Here is a 26,324-nt window from a genome sequence, read left to right as displayed (position 1 = left end):
AGGGTCACCTTGAGACAGCACCTTGCTACCCCTGCACCGGACAATGGAGATGGAGAAGACATGATTCCTTCCCTAGAGTTGGGCCACAGTGTTTCCCGGAAGTAGTACCTTTCATAGCAACCCTAAGATGGTTCGGGAAGAACCCAAAGCACCAGGAGAATCAACGGCTACACTGAGCAGAAGACCTTTCAGAATATTCTCGTGCTTCTATACTTCAAATGCGTAGGGTGTCTAATGGGGAAACCACAAGCTTTGGATTCCATCAGAACTCGTTCAAATTCCATCTCTGCCACGTCCTAGTACTCAGTAGCCAAGTGACATCGCACAAAGGTCATGAAACCCTCCCAAGCATCTGTGAAACAGAGATGGTCACGCCAATTAGAAAGTCAAGATTCGGTTCATCTTTACACAACAACAAAAACAAAGTTAAAAAAAAATCTACTTTACCTAACATAGAAAGTTATCTGTCTTCCATATGCACATAATTTGAGAGGTCCAAGACTGAAAATGGGGGCTCCGTGCAATGAAAGACCCAGACACCTTCTACCTTTCTTACTGGTTATTCTCACACTTGCCTCCGTCGTTAAGGCTGAGTCTTCGAGTAAGACAGCTGCTGGAGCCCCTGAGGTCTGTCTGCGTCCTCCACAGCAGAGGACAGAACAGGGGAAGAAAGACCCAACAAGGATGTTTTCTAGCTAAACCAGTTCCTTTTTACAGAGGCATCTCAAAAGTCCTTCACAATGATCCCAACTGCATTCCGTGGGCTAGAAATAAGATAAATGGCCACACTGAACAGCAAAGAAGATTTGGGAAATGTAGATGCCTAATTCTAGCTGGTGAGGAGGCAGGTTTTAGTTTGAACAGAAACTGGGTGAGAAGGCAGAGCCACCCACCGGACATTAGAGAGTCTACGGGGAGAATGAGAATTTCTACAGGTGCCAAACCCCTGAAGGCGTTCCACGCATACCACATGCCCAGTAAATGACACACTTATTTTTCTATCACATCAGAAAGTAAAACTGGGGAGACTAGAGCTGTGTTCTTCATTTCTTTTATAGCTGCCAAAATGCACGGACCAGGGTTCTCCACCTCGACACTACGGACACGTAGAGCAGGTGACTCTTGCTGTACGGGGGGGTCCTGGGCACTGCCGGTTGCCGGCAGCATCCCCGACCTCCAGGCACCTGCTGCCTGTGGCTTCCACCACCACCTGAGACAACCAAGAGTGTCCCTAGCCATTGCTACTTGTGCTCTTGGGAGCAAAATCACCCCAGGTTGAGAACTACCGCGTAAACCTACACGGGACAATCAGTCTCTCCTCCACATGACCTACAAGGTAAAAGTGCTGACTTCGTTACGGACAGCAGAGTAGAGGACAAAGGTGTAGATTCTCTGAGTAACAAATAATCTTGCTAAGCTACATGGATACAAAATGGACTGTATTGTTACTTTCTTATAAAGGTAATGCACTAAAGATGTACTCTGGGGAGGAAGAATGTAACACACCAGTCTTACTGGTTGGTGACTTCATCAGAAATATGTGTTGAGCAGCTGGGTAGCTGCCCCCCAGCATCGTACGCGAGGACAGTGGGGAACACCACGGTCAACAAAGGAGACAGAGTCGGCTTCTGCCAAGAGCTTACTTTCTGGTCGAGGAGACCGAGTGTGAGAGAGAAAACAAGACCTCTATAACCGCACGTCAGGGTGTAACGGAAGTGTGCCATGAAGGGGAGGGGGCGGTCGGGGAAGGCGAGGCGGAGAAGGTGCACGTGTGCTGGGACGGGCGTGAGGGCAGGGGGACAGACACCCAGTTCTGGGTGGGGAGAAGAGCAGCCTCCAAGGGCCAAAAGGAGGAGGAGATGGAGTAGGAGAGAGAAAGAAGGGGAGACACGGGGCCGGCGTTTGGGTCTGAGCAAGATGGAGAGAGAGCGACAGAGGTGGGGCGGACAGCACGATTCAGCTTTTACATCTAGGAGGTCATTCCAGCAGCTCTGTGCGGACCGCATGGTTTGGGGCAAAAGCCGCAGCTGGGAGCCTCCACACGACGCTCGTGGACGGCCCAGGCAGAGAGGCTGGACAAGGGGCGGGGGCGGGGCGGGTGCAGGAGGACCGGAGGAAGGGGTCATGTTCGTGGATGGCTGCCACGAATGCCGAGCGAGCCTGGCTTCTACGAAACATTCCACGATCCCTAGCTTTCAAAACATATTCAGAAAGTTACGTCATGATTACTCGCAGGTTTGATCTGCTCCTCGGCTGTCCCAATATTTATTCACAACGGGTTTTCAAGCTGTGGATCTCTGGGCAGCACAACGGAGAAGGCGGAGCTCCGAAGTCTGGGACCCCTCCACCCCTCTGCCGGGTGACTCCAGGACTGTTACCGAATAGGCACGTGCCCGAGTGTCCCCACCTGTAAAACGGAGTCCCTAATGCTCACGCTTCCCCGCATTACCCTAAAGACGAAGAGCAAGAAGACTCTATGGGTTCCACAGATCTGAAAAGAAACGCAAACCGTAATTCGCTGCAAACGTAGCCGGTGGTGATAAGATCCAAAGGCAATAGCTTGGATTAGGACGTAAGATTCAGTCCCAAAGATTCAGACTGAAGCCAACCCTTTAGACTGATGTCCGCTTTGTACTGTATTCCAAAGTTTCTCGTGGGGTGAGCTGTCACTTATTAATGCGTTCCTTGCTTTTAGGCAAAGGGAATGGATTACTTTTCTTGTGAAATGCGGTCTCTCGCGTCTGCCTTGATCATTCACGAGAAGATATGGTTTAACAACCCATCGTTCCGATGGGTGGTGTTGGGGGGAGGCAGTTCTTTAATTAGGATACTTAAAGACCCAGTTCACAAGAAACTTTTCCATTTGAATTTCTTTTAAAGGGATAAAAAAAAGAATTTTTTAATGGAGTAAGGAGAAAGGGCATCGTTTAAATGAGAGATAATACTGATAATTCCTGAAACATTCAACTAATAGAAATCGGGGCAGAAACGCTACTCGGGGAATCTCATCAGCCTCGTGTCCTGTTCTCTCGGTCTGTGTACACACCCCTTCCTGCGTTGATGACATACACGAGTTACCCAACACGCCAGCGGAAGAACAATGTCAGAGAGCCTAGGAAACCTCTCGCCAGAGCACATGCTGAAGTTATTACATAAAAAAGTAAACCGTAAACCAGGCATTTCATTTCTGCCCCAAACTGAGCAAGTCAGAGCTAACCGAAGCTTACTTCCATCATTATTCTACATTTCACCTACGAATGCTACTTTTAATAGAATCCGTGTGCATTAGACGTCGTCCTGTGTGCACGGACGCTGGAACGGATCACGTGGTGTAGGGATATGAGTCTACAGTCACTGGGAGAAAACGGGTTTGGAAGGCCCTTCAAAATAATAATATTCTTCATAAACAAGCAATTAGTACGATGTGCTGCCCAGCTAACATTTTACTTATAAAATGAAGGGCTGTTTGAATTTTAACTCTAATAGGAATGCGGATGAAATAAAGCTCATCAAACACTACCAGGATCCCAGAGTTGCCGATATCTTCAGCCAGCGGTAAACTGTATTCGTACAGTACATACTACAAATGTATACCGATGTGCATGTGTATTTTGCCATGTTTGGGAACTGAGGTAAAACATACGCATTTCACTGCAGAAATCAATACAATGACAACTTTCGAGTGTGTGTGCACGGCCAGGGTGACTCAGAAACGGAAAAGAGGCTTTTTAAGCAGTCAAATCCTTTAACCAGCAATTCTAGAAGTTCTGTACCCAATTCCAACTTGTGTGTGGGTGGGCGGGTGCAGCTTCTAGAAATGCCCACCAGCCCTCCAGCATCGGCTGAGAGTCCTACACGTTAACTCACTTCTGACACTGCGTACCTGGTGACAGTGTCCGTGTCTCAGGGTGTAAGGGCTCGGTCGCACAGGCTGCTCCCCACCCCTCTGCCATGACCCCCGTGCCTCACGCCCACCTCAGTGCCCATCACAAATCCCAGATGTCACCTGCGCTTCTGCCTGACCCGCTGCAGATGGCGGGGTCCCACTGACCCCCTAGCTGGCTTCCAATCATCCACTAGGGCAGCTCAGCAGAACACGCAACCAAAAACTTCACTGAGCCGCTCACTTTCGATGGGTTGATTATGAGAGGATATCAGCTCAGGAGAAGACAGGGAGGAGAGACGCACAGGGCCAGGCACGGGGCACTGGTGGGGAGCTTCCACGGACCCCACCTGTCCCGTCTGCATCTGCACACGTGTCACATGCGGGAGCGCTCCAGACCCTCTCCCTTTTGGTTCCGCTTTAAAAGGAGGCTTCATTATCTAGGCATGATTGACTAAATTATTGGCTGCTGGTGATTGCATCAACCTCCTGCTCTCTCCTGTCCCTGGAAATCAGAGAGTGGGCCTGAAAGTCCCAACCCTCTGTTCAGGGTTGGTTTGCGTAGCAACGGCCCCCTTCCTTAGCTGTGTTCCAAAAGTCCCCTCGTTCACTAAACCCCTCTGCGGTGGAGAGGGGCTTGTTAGGAATAACAAGACACTTGTTTACCTCTGGGACTCCGGAGGGATTTTAGAAACCAAGGACAAGAGACCAAGTAGCCCAGAAGATGGTCCCAGTGTTCTTGTTGCTCAGAAAGTCCCAAGGGTTTGGGGAGCTGTGAGCCGAGAACGGTGGAGGAAGACCAAATACATGAAGAAGATATTCTGGTCATCTGTATGACCAACCACACATGTCCCACAAATCACAATATCGCAACTTCCTGCCAACAAAACTACATACAAAATAGCTTAAGTGTGTGTAGAATGCAGCGAATCTTCTGGGCAACCGGAAGACGTTTTGTCCTTAACGTGTTTTTGGATTTAAAAAAAAAAAAAAATTACAGGGAGAGAAATAAGGTAACGTAGGGGAAAACTGGTATGTGTGTCTTGATTGTAGCGGTGGCTAATTGAGCCTACAAGTCACGAACTGCGTATGATGATACCCGTACATTGCACCGATGTCAACGTTCTGCTTTTGACATTGTCCTACAAATATGTGAAGTGCCACTTTCAGTGGAAACTGCATAAGGGATATGTGTAATCTCTCTGCCGTCTCTGCAACCTGGTGTGACTCTAGAATTATCTCAAAATGACAGGTTTTTAGAAATACTGACGCAGTGGTAGGGAACCTACCTTAGAACATTGCTTGTGATTCCGGCACCAAACCAGGGAACCGTTGTTCTGCAAAAAGAGAAAGAAACATTGTCTCATTAAATAATTTTCTAACTGATAACCGTACACTGTGAATATCGTTTTTCCATATCATCCTCAACAGAACAGCAATTTCGCCATCCTGACGTTCTCTCTTCCCAAAACCGAAAATGTGTTTGTAACGTAAGTTCCAGTTTCATCCTTGACCTCATGACCTCATCGAAACACAGATGTAGAAACTAAGAAAGATTTCAAGTTGCCTGAGAAGAAAAGGGTCCAAGCCACCTCTCCTGGCGTGCTGAGCCGTGAAATGCAGACCCGTAGGGAAATGAACACGAGGCATCGGTCCAGTAGTAAGCAGTTTTGGTAAATTTACAAGTCAGGGGTTTCCATCTCAAGCCATTCACAGTCTCCGAGTTTGCGCCTGGGAGTCAGCGGTTACTGACAAGTCACCGGGTGGATGTGTGAGTGTGGACAACGGACTTGCTATCTTTATACCTGAAGTTTATCCGTCTGTAAAAGGGAACACTATACTATCTCATGCCTGATGTTGCCGGCATCAGGAAATAGTACACCTACACCACGTAGCATGGCTTGATAACTCAGCATGGAAGAAATACCAGAACTATGGTTTACTCTATCTACCATCCACATTTCTGCTGGGAAACCTCTCATCCCCCATGACTAACGTCTTGGTCGTGATTTCTCCCTTGGCTGGGATACGCTATGTCAGAATGTGTGAGGTTGCCGTGGTTGGTAGAGACGGTAAAAGCAATCAAGCCATAATTTGGATGCTGTGGCCCCCGGTTCGCTGACGTTCAGGATTGGGTAGGACATATACTGGCCTGTTCCTCTGTCTGAATCTCTAAACTTTGCATTTTGAGTACATCATCTTCTACCCAAAGAATAGTAGTATTACTTTTGTTCCCCATGCACAGAAAAGAAAACTGAACCAATATATCTTTTTAAAAATATTTTTACAGCAAGTTCATGGAGATATAATTCATGCACACAAAGCGTACATCATCCGAAGTGTACACACCAACGGTTTGTACTAAGAAGTCCATTCTGAAGACCGAGAAGGGCACTGACACGGCTGTGCAACTGCCACCACCATCGAATCGTCAAACACCAACCCCAGAATGAAACTCGGACCCGTCAGCGGTCATGCTCCCAACTCCCTCCCTCGAGCGCCTGGCAACTACCGACCTACTCTCCTTCTCTGTAGAGTTGACCGATTCTGGAAATTTCATGCAAATGGAACTGTAGAACAGGTGGCCTTTTGTGTCTACATTCTGCCACGCGGCACCATGGTTCTCAGCTGGCTGAACGGTAGAGTATTCTGCTCTGCCAATACTGCTGCAAAAACCAACACTTCCTACCGTTTTGTCCGCCTGCGTTGTATGGAAAGATCCTATTTCTCTCTTCTGTTCCCAAGAATCTACCTAAACATACCCCACGTCCAATAACACACTGTCCTAATACGGGATTCCCACTGGAATAACCTCAACTGCATAGAGTCAGAAAGTTTCCTCCGCTGGACCGCGATGGCCGGGCTGGAAGGCCACAGCCCCATGTCAAAGCTTTAACCGTGAGATCTACCACGAGGCCGTAACTCTCCTTTGCAGCCCCGCAGCCCCAGACCCGTCAGGCAGACCCACAACGTCAGCTAATCTGGTATCAACCTCCCCGACCCCCGCCGACCTCTGCACGCCCTCAGCGCGCCCACATCTCTCGCTGTTTCTCAAGGTCCACTGGCCGGACTGGCCGGACCGGAGCCGGGCAAGGACAGAAACAGTCGGGGAGGAGGAAAAGTGTGATTTTTGGCAGGGTCTTTATCAGAAAAATACTCAGACTGGGTGGAGGCCAAGGCAAGACAAATGGTGGCCGTGGTTTAATTCCCGGGAAGGAAGGGGTCGTAGAAACGGCGCGAGAAAGCACCACGCGTAGACGGACACGCATCAGGGGAGCCCCTGGCGCGGTGACACACTCGGAGCTCACAGGAGGATCCGGCAGGCTGCGGCATGGTTGCCCAGGCACAGGGCGACCACGGCAAAAGGCAGAGGTCAGACGCAGAGAGGCGCATCACAGAAAAGCGGAGAGCGGCCTCCAAGGCGCCCTCGGTGAGCCTCTAGGAGAAGCCCGCCTCACCGTCCTGCCGGGGACGGCCCTTCCTCCCGGCGCTGCGCGGGGCGGGCTCCTGCGGGGACCTTCCAGGACCACACCCATCGGGGCGCCCCGGACCCCAGCCCGAGTGCCCCATGCTCAGCGCCCAGTGACAGACCGCGGTGAGGTCCCTTCCCAAGGGACTGCGGGCTGAAATGAGTGAACCTGGATGTTGGAGACGGGGTCAAGGCCAGTGCCTGCACCAACACAGCCTCTTTCTCGGGGTCACGGTCTGAGGACCGTGGTCAGAAGGTCCTGCTCCTTGTGCAGGGAAGCTACACATGGCCCAGCTTCTGCCCTGTTCCCTCCCCATCCTCCCGGCCCTGGACAGATGGACAGGCCTCTGGAGGACATCGCGGTGCCCTAACGGCCTCTGTCCTTGCCGCGCTGCTCTGGAGACATGCACCCCCCACCCCCGGTCTCTGGGCTTGGGATAGACTTTCTTTTACTTAAGTCAGCTCGGCGACAGGAGCGCCTTCCCCCTCTGTCCTGGAATGCCTCCCAGGACAGCAGCCCAGCTCCTGGCTTTCATAGAGGTGGCTTCTGTCACCGGCCCCAGGAGGCCCCCAGGGGCTGCAGAGTAGACACGGCAGTTGCTGCTGGTCTCGAGCGAGGACCAATGAAGTATTACTAAAGGGGGGTGGGGCTATGCCTTTGCCGGGACTCTTTTCCATCGGGACTGTGGTTGCACTATTGCCCACATCTTCATGGTGAGCCTGTGCTTGGCGCTCTCACACTCAGGTTGCTCGCACACCCCACGCCGTGACCACCAACTTCATCGACCTGTTTCACAGCTGAGAAACAGGGACTCCCAGAAGCCAAGTGAAGGAGCCAGAGTCATGAAGCAAATGGCCAAGCACAGCGCGAACACCACCGTGAGTAACGGCTCCAAGGAACAAGGGGTGAGCCCGCCGGTGGGTCTTGCAGGAATCTGCAGAGTCAGGATCCTGGGAGGGGGGAAGGTTGCTTATATGGTCCTAAGTGTCATGGGCTCAGGAAGCAGCAGATCAGACTGATGGGTTGGAACAGAGACCAGGAGAGGAAGGCGCATGCACAGACAGAAAGCAGATGAGAGTCAATTTGGACTGATTGCTAGAAATAAAATGTGTATGTACTAAATCTCAGAGGATAAAAACAAAAAAAAACAAATAGAAGCTAGGAAGAGTGACATATCTGACACACCTTGATTTAGCTCCCTCTTGCTTCCTTTGACTATCGATAAAATGGACAAAGCTTGACAAGAAAACACCAAGAATGGAGCACAGAGGGCCTTCAGCACCCCAGCAAAGGCACCCTCTACCCCGCCATGCGCAAACCCAGGGCCCCGAGACCCATCAAACCAACAGCTGTGGCCTCTTCATCAAGCTGCACGCTTTTCGAGGGGAATTAACATCAGGGCTTTTCCTCGGCCAGAACATTTTCATGTTAAGCAAAATTTCCCACTAATCATAAAATGAGACACTGTCATTATGGAGAAATATTGGGGGCCACAGCAAGCAAGCCAGGAAGATGATTACGGCGGTAATCGGGTTTGCTGTTGTTGTTGGTCTTACCGACGACGGTACGGTACGTTCCAGAACGCTCGGGAGGATTAAACGCATAATCCTCGTAAGGTATTTAGCAAAATGTCTGCAACGGAGTTAGAGGTCAGAAAAAGTCCATTATGACTGGCATTACTTTGCCGTTATGACTGTTTTCAGGAGTGAGGGGGTAACCCTGTACTCAAAACCCCCGGTTCCTATGCATCATGGAGTCCAATCTTCTTCCTGAGGCTCAGGAAAGGGAGCGCACGTTTTTCTCCTGGAGGGTAACAATCTTGACAGTTTGCCAATAGGAACGGGCAACGGTATTATTTTCGGTTTGATTTCCTTCAGGCACGTGTATTTCCTTTCGCGCGAACCGTCTGCATTTTACCGTTTCCATTCTGGATTCTTTAACCTTACCGACGCTGGCCGCGATGGGTGCCGACTAGATTTCAAAGTCATTTGTGTATAGCAGGTGTTGTAAACATTTCCACTGTCATTCGGCTTTTGGATTTATTTGTGTTTTCTCTCTGTGCAGAAATTTCTATACACACACAACCACACACACACACACACACACACACACACATACACACAGACGTTCATAGATAGGTCCGTCTGCATTTCCTTTTTGGATTTTAGGTTTCCCGTTTTTCTTAAAACAATCGCCCCACGGCAAGGTTTTGCAGCTGTTCTTTGCTTTTCCCTTTTATCAATCAGCATCCGCCATTCTATTTACCTCCACAAAGAACTTCTAAGAACCCTGCCTAATGGCATCAGGGATGCTGGTAAACCCCCCCCGCCCCCCGATTAACGCCAGGTGCACACACAGCGAACCGTCCAGCCCCACTGCTCACCTGTCATGTTCTGGAAGCAGAGGAGCCATGGAAAAACACAAGAATTCAGTACATTTCAACATCCCGCCCCTGGGGGAAGTTCTTAGTCAGATTACAATAGCCTTCGCCCATGAAGCCACTGGAGAACACAAACAAAATCCCGTATTTGCAAGCAAGCCTCCTGCTGGCTTCAAGCCAGCAAAGACAAAGACTCACAGGACGATTGCCTGTTGAATCATTATTGTACCTCCAGGTAGGATCAGACATGGGGGCTGGGGTAAGGATTATACCCTGTATTTTACTGGTTTAACTAGATCAAACGTGAGTGCTAGTCAGTCCACCTTTCAAAGAGTTTACGTAAGTTCAATCAGCTGCACCCGGACATTACTTCCATGACATGTTCAAAGTCTCTCCATTTCCAGCTTTTTGATTTCCTTCTTCCTTAAAGAAAAATAATTCTCCAAAAGCTTCGAGTAAAGGAAAACACTTCATTTACTCCAAGACAACCCACAGGAAAGGATAAAGATCAATGAGAACTAGCTATCTAGATAGAAGCTTTTGCAAACAGAGAAGAGAGAACAGAAACCGTCCCGGAAAACCCACATAGACCAAATGTTTACCATCCAACCCTGTGAAGCTACAAGTCATCAGCTTTGACTGTCCGTTGACAATTCTCATCTCATATTAAATTCAAGTTTTGGGGGGCACCTGGGTGGCTCAGTGGGTTAAGCCTCTGCCTTCAGCTCAGGTCATGATCCCAGGGTTCTGGGATCGAGCCCCCCATCGGGCTCTCTGTTCGGCGGGGAGCCTGCTTCCCCCTCTCACTCTCTGCCTGCCTCTCTGCCTACTAGTGATCTCTGTCAAATTTAAAAAAAAACAACCTTAAAAAAAAAAATCTTTTTAGAAATAAAAAGTAAAAATAAATGTAAGGTTTTTTTAAACGAAGCCATGGATGGGTACTTGCGTGGCTCGGTCAAAGACCGTCTGACTGTTGATCTCAGGGTGCTGAGTTCAAGCCCCATTACTTGAATAAAACTTAAATAAAAAATCAAAAAAGGAAAATGAAGGTATGGATTAAAATTTAGGAATTCATTTGCATCCAGAATATTTTCCTATTACTTTGGAACCACGGAATAATAAACTTCATTGCATTTATTATTAACAGGATGTGCTTGTCTACTGTCAATACACTTGGAATCTCCCCCGGATTCCACAGCAGCGAAAAGACAGTGAAGGAGAAGGACATTATGAGGAGGCATTTCTGTCGCTCGGACATTTTTTTTTTTTTTCCAAATGAATCTTTGCCAGTGATCATTTTGACTACGGATTTTGTTCACCATATTTCTCGGGACGCTTCTATGTACATCCCTAAGTGCAAGAAACTCTTCTGGAAAGGCTCTGTGCTGTAGGATTTCAAATATGCAAGCTTCCCAAAAAGGCAAAACTAAGGAGATGGGGGAAAGATCGTTGGCAGGCAGGCAGGGCGGGGGGAGGGGCAGGGCAGAGGAGGGCAGGACAGAAGGGATTGTTAAGGCAGTGAAAACACTCTGATGGCAGAACAGTGGCTCCATGTCCTTGTCCATTTGTCAAGTATAGCACCAGGAGGGAACCCTAACATGAACTGTGACCTCGGGGGATAACGGTGTGTCACGGAAGGTTCACAGACACAGCCCACGGACCATGAGTGAGGGGCGTTCATCCCGGGGGGGGGGGGCTGTGCATGTGTGGGAACAGGGAGTCTCTAGAACAGTGTACCTTCTACTCGGTTTTGATGGGAAACTATAAAAAACAAAACCCACATCACAGTGTCGAGAGGGGAAAGAAAGCAAACTGTGTGTGTATTTGTTGATCGTAAGTAGGACTTCTTTTGGATGATATGGGCGCCCTCCTTAAATAAACGGCCGTCCAGCCCCTACTCTCTGTCAGAGAAAATCCTGATTCCACCAACGTTACACTGAACTGAATTTTCAAGCAACGTCGGCCATCCACATGTCCGTCTCCGCGGATGCCCAGCCCTTCCCCGTGGCCAGTGCCGGAATGCACACCCGGCCACAGTGTCTTTGCTTCACGTCTTCGCGCCCAGCAGCTCGTTGGGAACAAAAGCCTTTGCAAGCCCTGTCCTTCCAACCAGGACATGTGCCCCCAGCAGGCCAGGTCCCGTGCGTCCTTCAGGTCACAGAAAATGCCACTACTTTGGGGAAGGCGTCCATGACCCCTGCACCCTATCCCAGATCCCTGGTGACATCCCAGATGCCCGGTGACACAAACTCTAGCAAGCTCCATGCTAGAGCTTAAGAAATATTATTAAGAAATATTATTAATTAAATAATGAATGAAAGGGAATCGGAAGTCATACGAGAAATTTACACTTTAATCACTCGGTCATAAGGACCTGAAAAGAATGAAATTCAGTAGACTGAGGTGTGCAAACCGTTCATTTTCTCTGAGAGGAGCTTTGAGCAAGTAGGTTCATTATTTTGTTCCCTATAGAGCTCAAGAGATTCAGCATCGCAATATCAAAAATGGAACAAAAAAAGCTTGCCTTCAGAATCAAATACAAATTATTTTAGAAATGATCATGCTAATTATCTCTTTACAGATGCACATAATTAAAGTTATCTAAAGAAAATTTATAGCACAGCAAGTGCCAGACTATGCCATATGGGAAAACATTACATTTTATTAACATACTACTATGGATTTTGACAAGGAATATTCTAATGAGTTCTACATGGGGGAGAGCATTAGATCAGGACAGAAGTTTGACTCCTTAGGGTCCCTGTGAGGAGGGCGGGACCCAACAGAGGATCAGAAGCAGCAGCTTCTCTTAGGATGCCTCAAGCAACGCTCTCCCACGTCAGTCCCGTCCAGGAGGGCCTGCTGGTCCCAGAATCATTCTTGCCAGCTAGGACTTCTGATACAGATTCCCTAAGCCGTGTTTGGCATTCCAATGTGTATTTTCAGGAGACAACTCCAGAAAGGTGGGCCATCCCACAGAATCACATAAAACCCCGAAAATTTCCCGATTTGTGCTGAAAAATCCCTGATTTGTGCTGAAATAATTCTAGCCTGAAGCCGGGTTAGCGGGAGCACAGGGTCGTAACTAGAAGTGAGTGAATGACTCATTGTACCAGGGGAAGCGCGAGAAGAAGAACACCTACTAGAAATCCGACCCGACAGCTACGGAAATGCTTATAGAAAACCTGAACAACAAAGAAACGTCCCTGTCCATGTCAGTCTCTTTCACGGCTTCCCATTCCTCACTCTGAAACGTGTACTTCACGCGCCGGTTGTGTGCGAGTTCTTCCGATCACAGGAACCACTCGCCCGTGGCCTTCTCGACGTGTCTACACAGTAAACATACGCTTGGGGACTCACGCGGCCAGTCCCGCAGGGCAGAGACTTTGGGTTCATTGAGTAGGAAGGACACCCGCTTCCCCGGTGGGGGTACTGTAGTCAGACACACCTACGTCTGTCCCCAAGCCTTTCTGGGACGCTTTCCTGACCTGAATAATTTGTGTCTAAGTGATGTTGACAAAGACAAGACTGGGAAGAAGGGAGAAGAAGGAGCAGTCGGAGAAGCAGACAGAACAGGGAAGAGAAAAAGTGTCCGCACAGTCTGGGGGAAAGGGCACGTTGGGTCTATGGGCATAAGCGTGAGACATCAAGCCGCACACAAATGGAAGAGCAGATTGGAATATAAAAGCAGATTTTGTCTGTGACATCGAGAGGCACAGGGAAATCCGCAGGGTTTCGGATCGCTGCGGCCCGGCTTACATGGCGCTGGCCGTCCGTCGGCCCTCCGGCACGGTCTGCGCCTCGGATGCTACGGGGGGCTACGGAGCTTCAGCTCAGCCTCCTCGGCAACCCTCAGGACTGTCCGATCTGGGGGAGGGGGTCCCCCCTAACACGTGAGCAGCCCCGCTACACCCGCTGTAATCCACAGTAATGAGACCCGAAGCACAGGAGAAAAGCCTGGCGGAAATGAGAGGGGCGTGGAGTTCTGGAAACGAGAGTGAAGGCCCGGGATCCACTTCCGGGACACAGAGTGCGTCCTTTCAGCAGCCGTGGGCAAAACTGTGAGACACTGTGGTTCACGGAGACACACAACCGGACCGTCATCTTTCCCCGACGGCGGTGAACGTGACACCATGACTGCTGACCGGTCACCGTGGCCAACATTTCACGCACGAGGACTCGGTCACCGCTGTGCGTGCCCTCACCAGTGAAACGAAGGTGTGTACCTTGTTGCTTCCACACAGGGCGGGTTTCACTGCCATTTAAAATGTGATCAGTGGGATGCCTTTGGGTCAGGTCATGATCCTGGAGTCCCAGGATCGAGTCCCGCATCGGGCTCCCTGCCCCGTGGGGAGTCTGCTTCTCCTGCTGACCTCTCTCCTCTCCTGCTCTCTCTCTTTCTCTGTCTCTCGAATAAATAAATCTTTAAAAAAATAAAATAAAAATAAAATAAATAAAATGTGATCCGTGCAGGGGCCCCTGGGTGACTCCGTCATCGGCAGCCCGCCTTTGGCTCGGGTCAGGATCCCAGAGTCCTGGAATTTAGCCCTGCGTGGGGCTCCCTGCTCAGCGGAGAGTCTGCTTCTCCCTCTCCCTCTGCCCTCACCTCTGCTCCTTTCCTCTCTCTTTTTCTGTCTCTAATAAATAAATAAAACCTTCAAAAAAATTTTTTAATAAAAAAAAAAGTGATTGATATAATGAGACAATGGTTTGGCATTGAAAGGGGAAACTGTGGTGTATGCAGACATGCAAATGAAGAAATGAAAAAGTGTGGCCAACACTGCCACAAACCTGAACTTTCGTATTTAGCCAATACCGTACAGGATGCAAGCAAGCAATAGGACACAGCAGATGACGCTGTGTCGTGTGATGAATGTTGTATGAACAAAAGCAGTCACAAAATGCAAATGAAACGCAAAAGAAATCACCAAAACTCCTGGACCAAATAAAAGGTATTACAAAACAAGATATTCGTGGAACTAAATGATGTTTCTTACCAAAAAAAAAAAAAAAAAAGATTTTATTTATTTATTTGACAGCACAAGCAGCGGGGAGCTAAGAGGGAGAAGCAGGCTATCTGCTGAGCAGGGAGCTCAAGGCTGGACTTGATCCCAGGATCCTGAGATCCTGACCTGAGCCGAAGGCAGCTGCTTCACCGACGGAGCCCCCCAGGCACCCCCCAAATGATACTTCCTGTATGAAAGACCATCACTGAGCTTGTGTCCTGATTTTACAGTAATTTTTTTTTTTCATTTCTTAGGGTTGCATAAAAATGAATGTTGCACCCGTGGGTTCTTAGATTCATGAAAATCTCTTCTACAAATTCATGGTGGCTCTCGACAAACCCTATCTTTCCCATAAGGACACGTCGTGAGAGTCCCTCTTTCGGGGCAGCCCCTCCGTTCCCCAACCTGCTGCATTCAAGAAACGAACAGCGACTTCTTAAACGGACCCGTGTGTCACAGAAAGTGAGCCTGTGGTTATAGGCAGTGAAGGATTATTCTCAGTGCTACATGGAGGTCTGTCCACACCATGAAAAGATAAACTCAGTGTGACTTTCGATAACCTCGAACATCGCACGTGCATACAGAACTTCTAGAGACGTGAATTGTGCTGTCTGTTCTTCTCAATGAAATTAGGACCAATGTCAGTTTCCAAAAGGAGTGAGCCATGGAGGGGGCTTGGACGAGAGTGTGAACATCCGGGTTAGTTGCTGAAGGAACGTGCGAGCTGAAGCGAGTAGAACTACACTGGCAGGATGGGTGGACGGTACACATGTTTACCTGAGGTCGTGAGCTACGCAGATTCATAGGAACACCGTTCCACGTGATTGGGTCATTTTTAAAAAATATTTCATTTATTGATTTGAGAGAGAGCAAGGCAGAGGACAAGCAGATCAAGCTTGTCTCCCCACCAAGTGCAGCGCCTGATCCTAAGACCCGGGGATCATGACCTGAGCCAAGGTCAGACACCCAACTGACGGGGCCACCCATGCGCCCCAGACTGTGTGAGTTTCTCCAGCAGGACCCACCCCTGAAATGACTCATCTTGAAATGACACACCCAAGTAGGCAGCTTTAGGGCTTGATGGATTCAGAGTCAGAAATCTGCAGTCAGAGATTAGCCAAAGGGCAAAAAAAAAAAAAGGAAAGCTATTGACCAAAAAAGCCAAAATTAAAATGATACATCGTAGGCTGCAGACAGCACGCCACAGGAAATTAAAAGTGGAAGGGCCTGTGTCACAGTGCTTCCCACGCTAGGGGTTCAAAGAACCACATGCGGAATCTGTTACACACTGAGGTTCTCTGGATCGAGATCTGACCCCGGAATCTGTGGACGGACAGATGTCCTACATGTTGCTTACACTGTGACACTTGTGGTAACTCTAGGACAACAGACTGAGAACTCTGAAGGATTACGGAGTGAAGGTCTAGCGATGAACGATACAGAGTGGTTGTAAAGAGCGAATTAAAGCATGAAAATGGTTAAGTGTTTATGGTCAGGGTGGAAAAGTGCGGTTTAAAAAGTGTGAGGGAGAAGAGTTCCGGCGGATGATAGGTCCCTGCAGTGCCAACAGTTGGAACCACTTCCACCCCACAGGGTGCACCAGAGTAATGGTCGGGGGGGTGCCTGGGTGCCTCAGTGGGTTAAAGCCTCTGCCTTTAGCTCAGGTCATGATCTCAGGGTCCTGGGATCGAGCACCGCATTGGGCTCTCTGCTCAGCAGGCAGTCTGATTCCCCCTCTCTCTCTGCCTGCCTCTCTGCCTGCTTGTGATCTATCAAATAAATAAATAAAATATTTAAAAAAAAAAAAGAGTAATGACAGGTAGTGAATCCTGTCACATGCCACCCAGATGTCCCCATGCGTCCATGGCTGAAATGGACGTTCCTACTGAGGGTGTTGAGCTCAGACAGTTCACGGCCAAACTCTACCTCTCCCCACCTGGAAACTGTACTCAGTGGAAGAGAGGATCATGAACCAGGCCACACCCCAGGTAGAAGAAGTCCACATGGAGGGACGACGGTCTGGCAGATGCTGTGGGACAAAGGACCAAGCTCCCTGTCCCAGGCAGGGTAAGCTGGCAGGCGCAGCTTCAGATGGTGCTGTGGTACCACACCAGCCCAACTCCTGCCCGACGCTGCGTCCTTCACTCCCCCTCGGGGACTGATCCTGAGAACATCGCCCAGCCAGGTTCTGAGCTCACATCTCAAAAGCTCAGAATGTGCTCCATGAATAACAACTGTGCCTCCCCATCACTACATCCAGGAGGAAAGAGTTTTCTCCAACACAGAGACTTTTGGAAAAATCCAAGTTACAATAAAGCCAAGGGGACAGGAAGCATTCTCTCTTGCAAAAGGTGAGGGTGTTGAAGGAGTGAACCAAGTGGTGGCAGGCAGAAGGGCGCCCTTCCAGTGCCAAAGATGGAAGTGGAACCACGGGAAACAGCAGGTGAGCCGGGAACATTCTCGCCCAAGGACAGATCTCACTACGCCCCACAAGGTCTTCCTCGGTGGGCCAAGCTAGCTTAAGGACGCATGACAATTCACCTCCTAAAACTAAGAGAACTGTATTCTCATGAATGTGTTCACCAAAGAATAACGTAGTGTTGTTTCAACTTGTTATCTGTGGCTATTTTTCATTTGTGCATTTAAAAGCAACTTTGTTGTGAGGCTGTGGACCCAACCACTGAGAAAACAAGAGAAGTCCTTTCCTTAAAATACATGTCAGCACCATTCCAAAGTTCCTGAGAAGAATTAAAGTCATTATCAAAGCAGGAAAAAAAATGCAAGAACAATGCGGAAAAACAATGTAAACACACAACAATTCTTAATTACATCCTTTGTTCGAGCTCCCCGGAAAGGTTAGGATGGAATGCAAATTTACAACTCGCTCAAAGTATACTTTAATGACTAGCAATGTTTAGGAGGCTTCTTTGGTCCCTTCTTTCCCTAATTCTTGTTGCTGCTGCTGTATTTCTTTCTATCCTACGCTGTCTTTAACATGAACAAAACAGAAAAATTCGTCAAGAGGAATTCTAGCAAAATAGGAAAGCATGCAGCCAGCCACTTAAACAATGATGTCATCAGCTCTCTGAGTTACATCAGGGTTCAGCCCTGTTCCACCTGGGAGTGTGCAAATGCTGCCCTTATTCATAGCAACTGAAAGCCAATTTATTATCCTATCAAGTGTTGTGAGGGCATTTAGAATTCTGCCTCTGCCGCAAGTAATCAGCTAAGCCGGGTAGGATTCCAGACCTCTCTGGGACTTTCTGCATCATGACGAACATCACCTCTGTGCAAGGCGTTCCCATCAGTGGGCGTGTTGGTCACTCCTCTCTGGGAGAGTCCACAAGTCTATCCAAACACGGCCAAGCTGTTCTCTAAAAGCAACCGGGACAAGAAAAGGGACTCAAAATGTGTTTCTAAATACCCACTCAAGATGTTTGTAAACTGCAGAATTCTGACTCAGATGATACCATATAATTACAAATCAGCGAAGACCTTGGAGGTTCATGTAATCCATCTTCTTGCTGAAAACAAGACAAATCTAACTCGTTAATGACATGTAATTGTCTCATAACACAAGCCACTTTCCAAGGGAAAGAGTTTCAGCATCTCGGTAACATGCTACCCTGTTCTCATTGAGTTTTCCGTTCCTGAATTCCTGTTGAAACGCATTCGGGGCAACAGGGGTGAGGAGTTATTGAAGGTCAGACTTCCCGCCTGCTGATACCCTCTTCTGTGCTTAACAAAACGCTCTCATCACTCTCCCAAACACAATGTACAACGTACAATGCCTTAGCAAAAGGTCCAGACCAGATGAGGACACAACATGGGGTTCATCCTGCCTGAGCGTGAAGAAGGAAGATCACACAGACATTATTCATTTCCATAACACTCAGGGGGTACGACCCAGAGGATGATGCCAACAACCCACACCTTGGACGTGAACGTGACATGGGGACCTTTCTGAACACTGCTCAGCAATGTCTGAGGAGAAGGGCAGGTGCAGAGTGCCCTTTGGAAGGGAGGAGCTAAGCATCCCGCAATGGCATGAACCCTCAAAACCACCCCGCCTAGGCTCTCTGGACACACGAGGTTACTCCCTGTTGTGGCTTTGAATCACATGTGAAAGCGGTCAGCAATACTGGCGACACAAGACTCTGGAGAACATTCTAGATCATTATGAGAATTGCGAGAGTTTAAATAGAGACTCGAGCCCAATGTTCTCAAGACACTAGAGCCCCCAGAGGCTAAAAATGGGCAACCCATGGCTGATTCAAACAGAAAGAATATACCTCAACTTGGAGTCACCAGAACCTGGTCCCTTATCACAAAAATGCAAGCTTTTGAAAAAAAAAAAATCCATTTCTTCTTTTCTAAAAAGACAAGAAGAGTATTTTTGTAAGGCGGTCACAGATATTTATGAAGACCATCTGTGATCATTTCAAGTCAAAGTGGTAGTCAAACTGGCAAGAGGCAGAATCCATCAATATGAATGATTTGCACGTAAAAGGTGACCATTAATAATGTAGAAGGAATCCGAGAGGTCTAGGGTCCTGGGTGGCTCATGCAATTAACTATGGAGAAGTCAGAATTCCAAGAGCCCTTAAGAAGTTCTGATATAATAAGAAAAAAAAAATAGTTTTCCATTGCTTATGAGTAAGATCAATCTTATGAATTTCTACATTATTTGGTTGTTTCAAGACTTTCCAATGGCCCACTATCCACGTAAAGCATAAAGATTGCATAGTTCTTTAACACGGGGCTGCACTAAACTGAATTCATAACCCACAAGCCATAACCCCCTTTTGGGGAACATGAATCCAATAACATCAAAGACTATTTCTTTTGGGTTCCTGCACTCAGTTCCAATGGAGGATGGGCTGTGGGATTCCCTACACTCCACCAAACAGCTCCCAGACCTCAAAACGGTGTGGAAGAATTTACCTCAATTCAGATTCCACAGGCAAAGGGCTCAGGCCTCCAGGACTGCCCCACACCGCACCCAGCCCACCAATCGCCCCATACAGATTCCTACCTGTGCTTCTGACCACCAGGCCAAAGACTCAAGTTTCCAACAACCCCCTCCTTGGGTTTGACTGATTTTCTAGAGCAGCTCACAGAACTCAGAGAAACATTTTACTAGGCAACTGATTTTGAATAAAAGGTTGTACTGTCAGAATAACCAGATAGAAGAGATACTTCGGGCAAGGTATGGGGAAAGAGGATGGAGCTTTCAGGCCCTCTCCAGGCTCCTCACTGCTATGTGCTCACCAGCCCGGGAGCTCTCTAGACCCTCCTCTGCTGGGTTTTTCTGGTGCTTCATGACACAGGCATGACGGATTAAATCGTTGGCCACGGGTAACTGAGTCAACCTGAAGCACCTCTCCCCTTTTGGATGGAGGGGGACAGTTGGAAGTCCCAACCCTCTGTTCACAGGCTGGTGCCACTAGCGACCTGCCCCCACCCTTAGGTTACTTCAGGACTTTCCAAAAAAGTCCCCTCATGAACATAGCAGAAGACACCTCCATCACTACATCAACATCACAGGAAATTTCAAGGAGTTCGAGCCAGGAACCAGTGCAAGAAAACCAAATACATGAAAAATCTAGTTTGGTCACCTGAATTACCAGATATATATTCCTTATGAACCACAATGTCCAGCATTCTTCATATTATTTAAAATTCAAAAGGAAACATAGTGACCCAGTTTCCTCGGGCTGCTACAAGGAAGGACCACAAGCTCGGTGGCTGAGACCACAGAAAGTGACTGTCACAATTCTAGAAGCTGGAGGTCCTCGAACAATGTGTCAAGAAGTCCATGCTCCTGCTGAGAGCTCCAGGAAACAATTCCTTCCACGTCTTTCTCTTCACTTCCCGTGTTTCTTTGGCTCATGGCGGCCAGTCTCACCTTCACGTGGCCTTCTACTTGTGTCCTCACGCCTACGAGCATCTGTGTCCAAATTCCCCCTTTTCGTAAGGACACAGTCATACTGCTTCAAGGGCTCAGCCTGCTCAGGTCTGACCTCATCTTAACTAAGTCCATCTCCACAAATCTTTTCCTCATAAGGTCATTTTTGGAGGTACTGAAGGTTCGGCCATCGACTCACAGATCTAGGCCATGGGGGACACAAGTCAACCCTGAACAGCGGCAAAAATAAAGCCCTGAGGCAAATGCTATGTGGTTTGAACCACACCCCAACAGCACCCAGTTGGAAATCGCTGCCTTAATATCTTCACGGATGTTGCCCATTGGCTTCAAAAATCACTGTCAGTGTTTGTTCCTTAACTTCGGACTGCCGGCCACGTCCAGGCATACGGCAGAGCACAGTGTCTCACTCTGACCCATCTTCTCCATCTTGCTGACAACGACTCATCCCTTGTCTGTCTTTACAGAGAGCACTTAATTCTTAGAGCATGTTTGCATCCTAAGGTGGCACTTGTTCACCGTAGCATAGACCCGTTTCCGATCCAACAGGCCAGCGCTGGGTGAAAACGAATAGCTTAAGGAAGTGTGGAACAGCCACACATTCATGATGAGAGGGTTCTTGTGCAACAGAATAAGACTCTTCCCAGCCTGTTCTTTCTACGCTATGTCCATGTCCTCAACCTGATCTGCTTTATTTTTGTTCCATAACTGGACCTTGACTACTTATGAACTGTCCTCTCTAAGGTTCCCCTGGAGGAGTCTTCATCCTAGACCTCCATCCCTGAACACACGTGGTCAGAGGAGGCACCCATGGGCTCCTTCCCCCACCGACCTGGAACCACAACCGAGGTTTCAAAAGAGAAAACAACGGTTCCAACCCTCTCCTTGGACACATAATTGCAGTGAAAGCGACTATGTCCTCAGTTACGTTTCTGCCGTGGGAGCCACCGCGGACTCCTGTTTCGTAAGCCAGACCTTAAGAAGGACCCCGAATGAGGGACGGCGGGTTGGAAGAAGAATGTGGGTCCAAGAGTCAGAGAACGGAGGACCGAGTGCAAGAACCGGGCACGTCTTACCGAGCAAAGAGAGGCACCAGAGAGAAAGCCAGGGCGTAGAGAAGGTGACATCAATGGTTCTCAAAGTGGGGCCCCGAGACCAGAATCATGGGTCGGATGCTTGTCAGACAGGCAAGTGCTGGGGTCTCACGGCAGACCTGCAGCATCAGAAGCACCGGGGCGGGTCCAGGAGCTGCATCTATGATAGGCCTGCTGGGCGACTAGGACCTTTGCTCTAGCTGCAGAACCTCAGGGATGAAAGAACAATTTCCCTTACTTGGCTGCCTCCGACTCCATGAAAAATCCCTCCAACTGGTTCTTTCTCCTCTCTCTCCACGTGTGCCAAGTCGACGGAGTCCTGGGCCCAGCGTCCGGATGTCTCCCTGCATCCCAGTTATTGAAACCGTGTTCTACATCCGGCAATAAGCCAACCTCTGGATGAGTGCGCGCACACGCATGGGCTCTAGCCTGTGTCTGCACGGGTTGGTCAAGGCGAGGACGCCCCGCACAGACCGGGCCAGTGTGGCCTCCGCTCTGGTTCGGTCTCACCTCTGCCTACGAGCCTCTTTGTAAGAAACAACCCCGGGAAGAGGTTATGTCTTGCTCAGGGTAACAGTGAGGACAAAAAGAAAAAGGAGTTTAAAGGCACTCTCCAGTCTCCGTATTTTTCACGATAGAGGCTGGACAGATGTGAGGCTTGACAGGTGTGATCTGTTGTTCCTAATAAGCAGTTCCCGCAAGGCACATTAACGCCGAGCTTCTGGCAAGTTGACCAGCGGAGGATTAATTTCAAGTGATCGAGCTAATGACTTACAAACAGCAGCCAGAGAGAAGCTGTTTGCAGAGAGTAGGAGCTGAATTCTCCTGCTATAACAGCAAGAACGGTTTGAAAATTTCTACTTGCACAAACATTCCGTGCTTCGGAAAGGAGAATGATTTTTCCATTTGCATTGGTACAGAGTATTTTAATAACAGGTTTCATAATACATCGAGTCCTAAAAGTACTTATTCTAATACGAAAGCAAAATCTACCACCTTGTTATACAGTTACAGGCCAGAAGAGTCAGGATTTAGTTGACTTCTATTTGTAGCGGGGAAAACCTAAACAGAAAAGAAAAAAAATACTAGAACTACATGTTTTTCCCATTCAAATGGACTTGAAGTCAGATTTTTGTCACATTGTTTGCTTGGGATATATGTTTTTCATGGTGCTAAGTTATGTGTTATTCATTAGAAAGTGCAGAATAATTAATCAAACTAAAATCAAGCACCTTGTAGTCAATTATACCCTGACTTATAGGAGAGTCTAACCCATTCATCAAGATTCTGGGTTATTTTAATATGAACTTCAAAAGACAGCATGCTTTAATGAGAGACCACTTGAGAAAACATGATGAATTAAATGTGATACAAGACGAACAGAAATAACCCCAAGAAGAGACTGCACGTTCCCAAAAAATCAATTCTAGGAAAAATGTGTGTTACCTGCAGAATTCTAAGCACCCAGCATCTGGGAAGTCAGGTATGTTTTCATAATAGACTAGATGACCTAAAATTCAATGCCCTTTTGTCCTTACACAATACTTATCCAGGATTTCAAATTTCACGTAAAAATCCTACCGAATCTATTCTTCGGCCTCATAAGAGAATAGAAAATCTCTAAGTGACGAATGCATGTAAGACATCTGAATTCCATTCTCTTTCCACAGAACTAAGCATGGTCAAAGACATTTCAGAGGGTAAGTTTCTGAAACTGAAAACTGAAAAATATTTTATTTACTTTTTCCTAAAATAAATTTTAATTTTTAGAATAGTTTTAAGTGTGTACCAAAAGGACAAGAACGGTGGTGAGACTTCCCACGTCCTCTGTCCCTACACCTGCACGGCCGCTGCGGTCATCAACACCCCCGAGCAGAGGGTACACTTGTCACTACTGGTGAGCGTCCGCGGACACAGCCTCTTCAGCAAGGGTCCGTAGTTGACGCTCAGGTTCACGCTGGGTGTTGGGTGTTCTGTGGGTTTGAGCCGATGTACGAAGACAAGGATCCACCATCACAACAGCACATAAGTAGTAGGCTCCCGGCCCCGAACATCCTTCTCCCATCGCAAACCGGCAAACACTTGTCTCCCAAGTTCTGCTTTTTCAAGAATGTCATATATTTGGAATCACTGTATTGAGGGTTTTCAGATCGGCTTCTTTCCCTTAATAACAGGCATTTCAGTTTCTTCACGTCTGTCTGTGGCTTGGTAACTCATCCTGTCTGAGCACTGAGGAGTATCTGATTATCTGGGTGGACCCCAGTTTGTTGATCCATTCACCTACTAAAGGCATCTTGGTTGCTTCCTAATTTTGGTAATTATGAAGAAAGCTGTCTAAACATCCATGCCAAGTTTCTTAGAAACATGAATCCTCGATTCGTTTGGGTAAATACCAAAGAGCACAATTAGCGGATTGTATGAGAACAGTATGTCTCGTGTCATGTTCAGAAATAAGACTTGACAGAGTAAATTTAAGATCTAATTGGGTTTATCAAGCAGTTCGTGAACGCAGGCAGCACACCATCTGGTAAGAAGGGAGACGCTCTGACGGGCGGCGCGAAATGGCAGGTTCTCAAAGGAAAAGGGTGGGAGGGATTTGTGCCGTGGAGATTCCATCGCGAGAGCAGATCAGGAAATTTCAGGCCCAACTGCTAAAAGCCGCCATTCCTGGGGCAGGTTGAAACGGTACGTGAGCCTGTGGTCTGCTGTCCGGGAGGACAAATGACTCTCATTTGGGACTTGCTGTCTCGGATGGTCTCCTTCTTTTAACACACACGGCCCGCCTGTCTTCCAAAGCGGCTGCACCATTTTGCGTTCCTCCTGGCCGTGAACGGGAGTTCCTGTTGCTCCACGTCCCCGGCAGCCTGGCTGGTGTCCGACGTGTTCCAGATCAGGACCGTGCTGGCAAGCACGGAGCAGTATCTCATCGTTCTTTTCAGGGGCATCTCCCAAGGACCTCGGGCACGGAACGCATCTTTTCATATGCTTGTTTGCCCCCGGTATGCTTCCTCTGGGGAGGGGTCTGTTGAGGTTTCAGGTTGTTTAAATTTGGTTCCTGGACCAGACCGTGCAGCACCAAGGTTCAAGGGGACACACTACTTATTGTCAAATCCCCAGATCTTTGGCACCAGGCACGCATTTGGTGCCCCGCTCTTTTTTTTTTTTTTTTTTTTAAGATTTTATTGGATTTATTTGACAGAGACAGAGATCACAGGTAGGCAGAGAGACAGGCAGAGGGAGGGGGGGAAGCAGGCTCTTTGCTGTGCAGAGAGCCCGATGTGGGGCTCCATCCCAGGACTTTCAGATCATGATCTGAGCCCAACGAAGGCAGACCCTTAACCCACTGAGCCACGCAGGCACCCCAGGTGCCCGCCCCACTCATCTTAACAGCAACAGTCGAAACTGCTGGGAAGCCACTGCCCTGAAAGGTCCTGCTCGCACTCAGTTCCATCGTAGTGAGACCCAGTGAAGCACTTCGACCCACTCACTGCCCCCATGTTCGAGGTCAGGAAATTGAGCAAACGGCAGTGAAATGGTCTCAGAGAAGGTTCAAAGACAGAACTTCTTCAAAAGGAAGAGCAGTTTACTTGCAAAGAAGATCCAAGAGAAGCAGACTTTAGGACCAGCTCACAAAATTAAAAAAAAAATAACAAAAATAACAAAATTTTAAATTACCAGGTATTTGAAGAAAAAAAATAAAACCCTGTCTTTTCTTAAAGGTTTACATCCAGAATTTCTAGGACCTATCCTCAGAATGAGCATGATTACTTTTTTTTTTTTTTAATTTAAATTTTAGGTAGTTAACATACACAGCAATATTGGTTTCTGGAGCAAAATTCAGTGCGGAATGAGCATTATTAGAGAGAGACGCAGTTGTGTCCTTTCAGAAGAAAGTCTGCCGTAGAATGGAAGGGCGGCATTTTTTCCTTCGAATCGCATTTCCTAGAAACAAGTGCCTTTTCTTCTCTAAGTTCTCCAGTGGAGGCATAAATGAGCACCTTTCCAACTCCCACGTTGTACGTAGAACATGGTGAATGCAATCCGCTTGTCCGTTTCTGGCTCCGAGTTTCTTTCTCGACCCAGGACACAGGAATATGTAACAAAAGACTCACGTGTACGTGTGTGTGTATATGTATGTGTCTCCAGATTGCGACTCGCCTACCTAAATACAGACACGGATGGAGAGACACATCCAGATCCAGAGAAATGTGAAGTAGAAAGAGCTACCCTAGGTCAGGAGGGGTGATGTTGCCCCTCGGCACGTCCTGAGAAAGCCTGAGCTAGGCACGGATGTGTACTACACCGACAGACATGTATATGCAAATAAAAACATTTTACGTAATCTCTACACCCAACGTGGGGCTAGACCGTACAACCCCGAGATCAAGAGTCACACACTTTACCAAATGAGCCAGCCAGGAGCCCCACGTGCATAACCAACAAAACTTTCAGCCCTAATTTCATATGGGCTCAAAAGGAGCCCATATGAAGAGACTCAAAAGGAGTCTCTTTATTTTTTTTCTGAAATTGTAGAGTACGTGATAGGACTAAACCATACAAACCTT

General features: G+C 48.1%; 1 protein-coding gene across 1 annotated transcript in view; it reads right to left on the bottom strand.

Moving 5' to 3' along the window:
• LOC309856863 (anosmin-1-like) overlaps nt 1-26,324 on the bottom strand; it is a 171,623-nt gene that overhangs the window by 132,874 nt on the left and 12,425 nt on the right. Inside the window, exon 2 of the mRNA XM_082718627.1 lies at nt 5,173-5,220. Coding sequence (XP_082574753.1) covers nt 5,173-5,220 — 48 coding nt within the window. The remainder of the gene's footprint in view (nt 1-5,172; nt 5,221-26,324) is intronic.

Source organism: Mustela nivalis (assembly GCF_964662115.1).
Source record: "Mustela nivalis genome assembly, chromosome: Y".
NCBI lineage: Eukaryota > Metazoa > Chordata > Mammalia > Carnivora > Mustelidae > Mustela > Mustela nivalis.
Note: the sequence above shows the minus strand (reverse complement) of the source record. Positions and strands in the feature narration are given on the sequence as shown.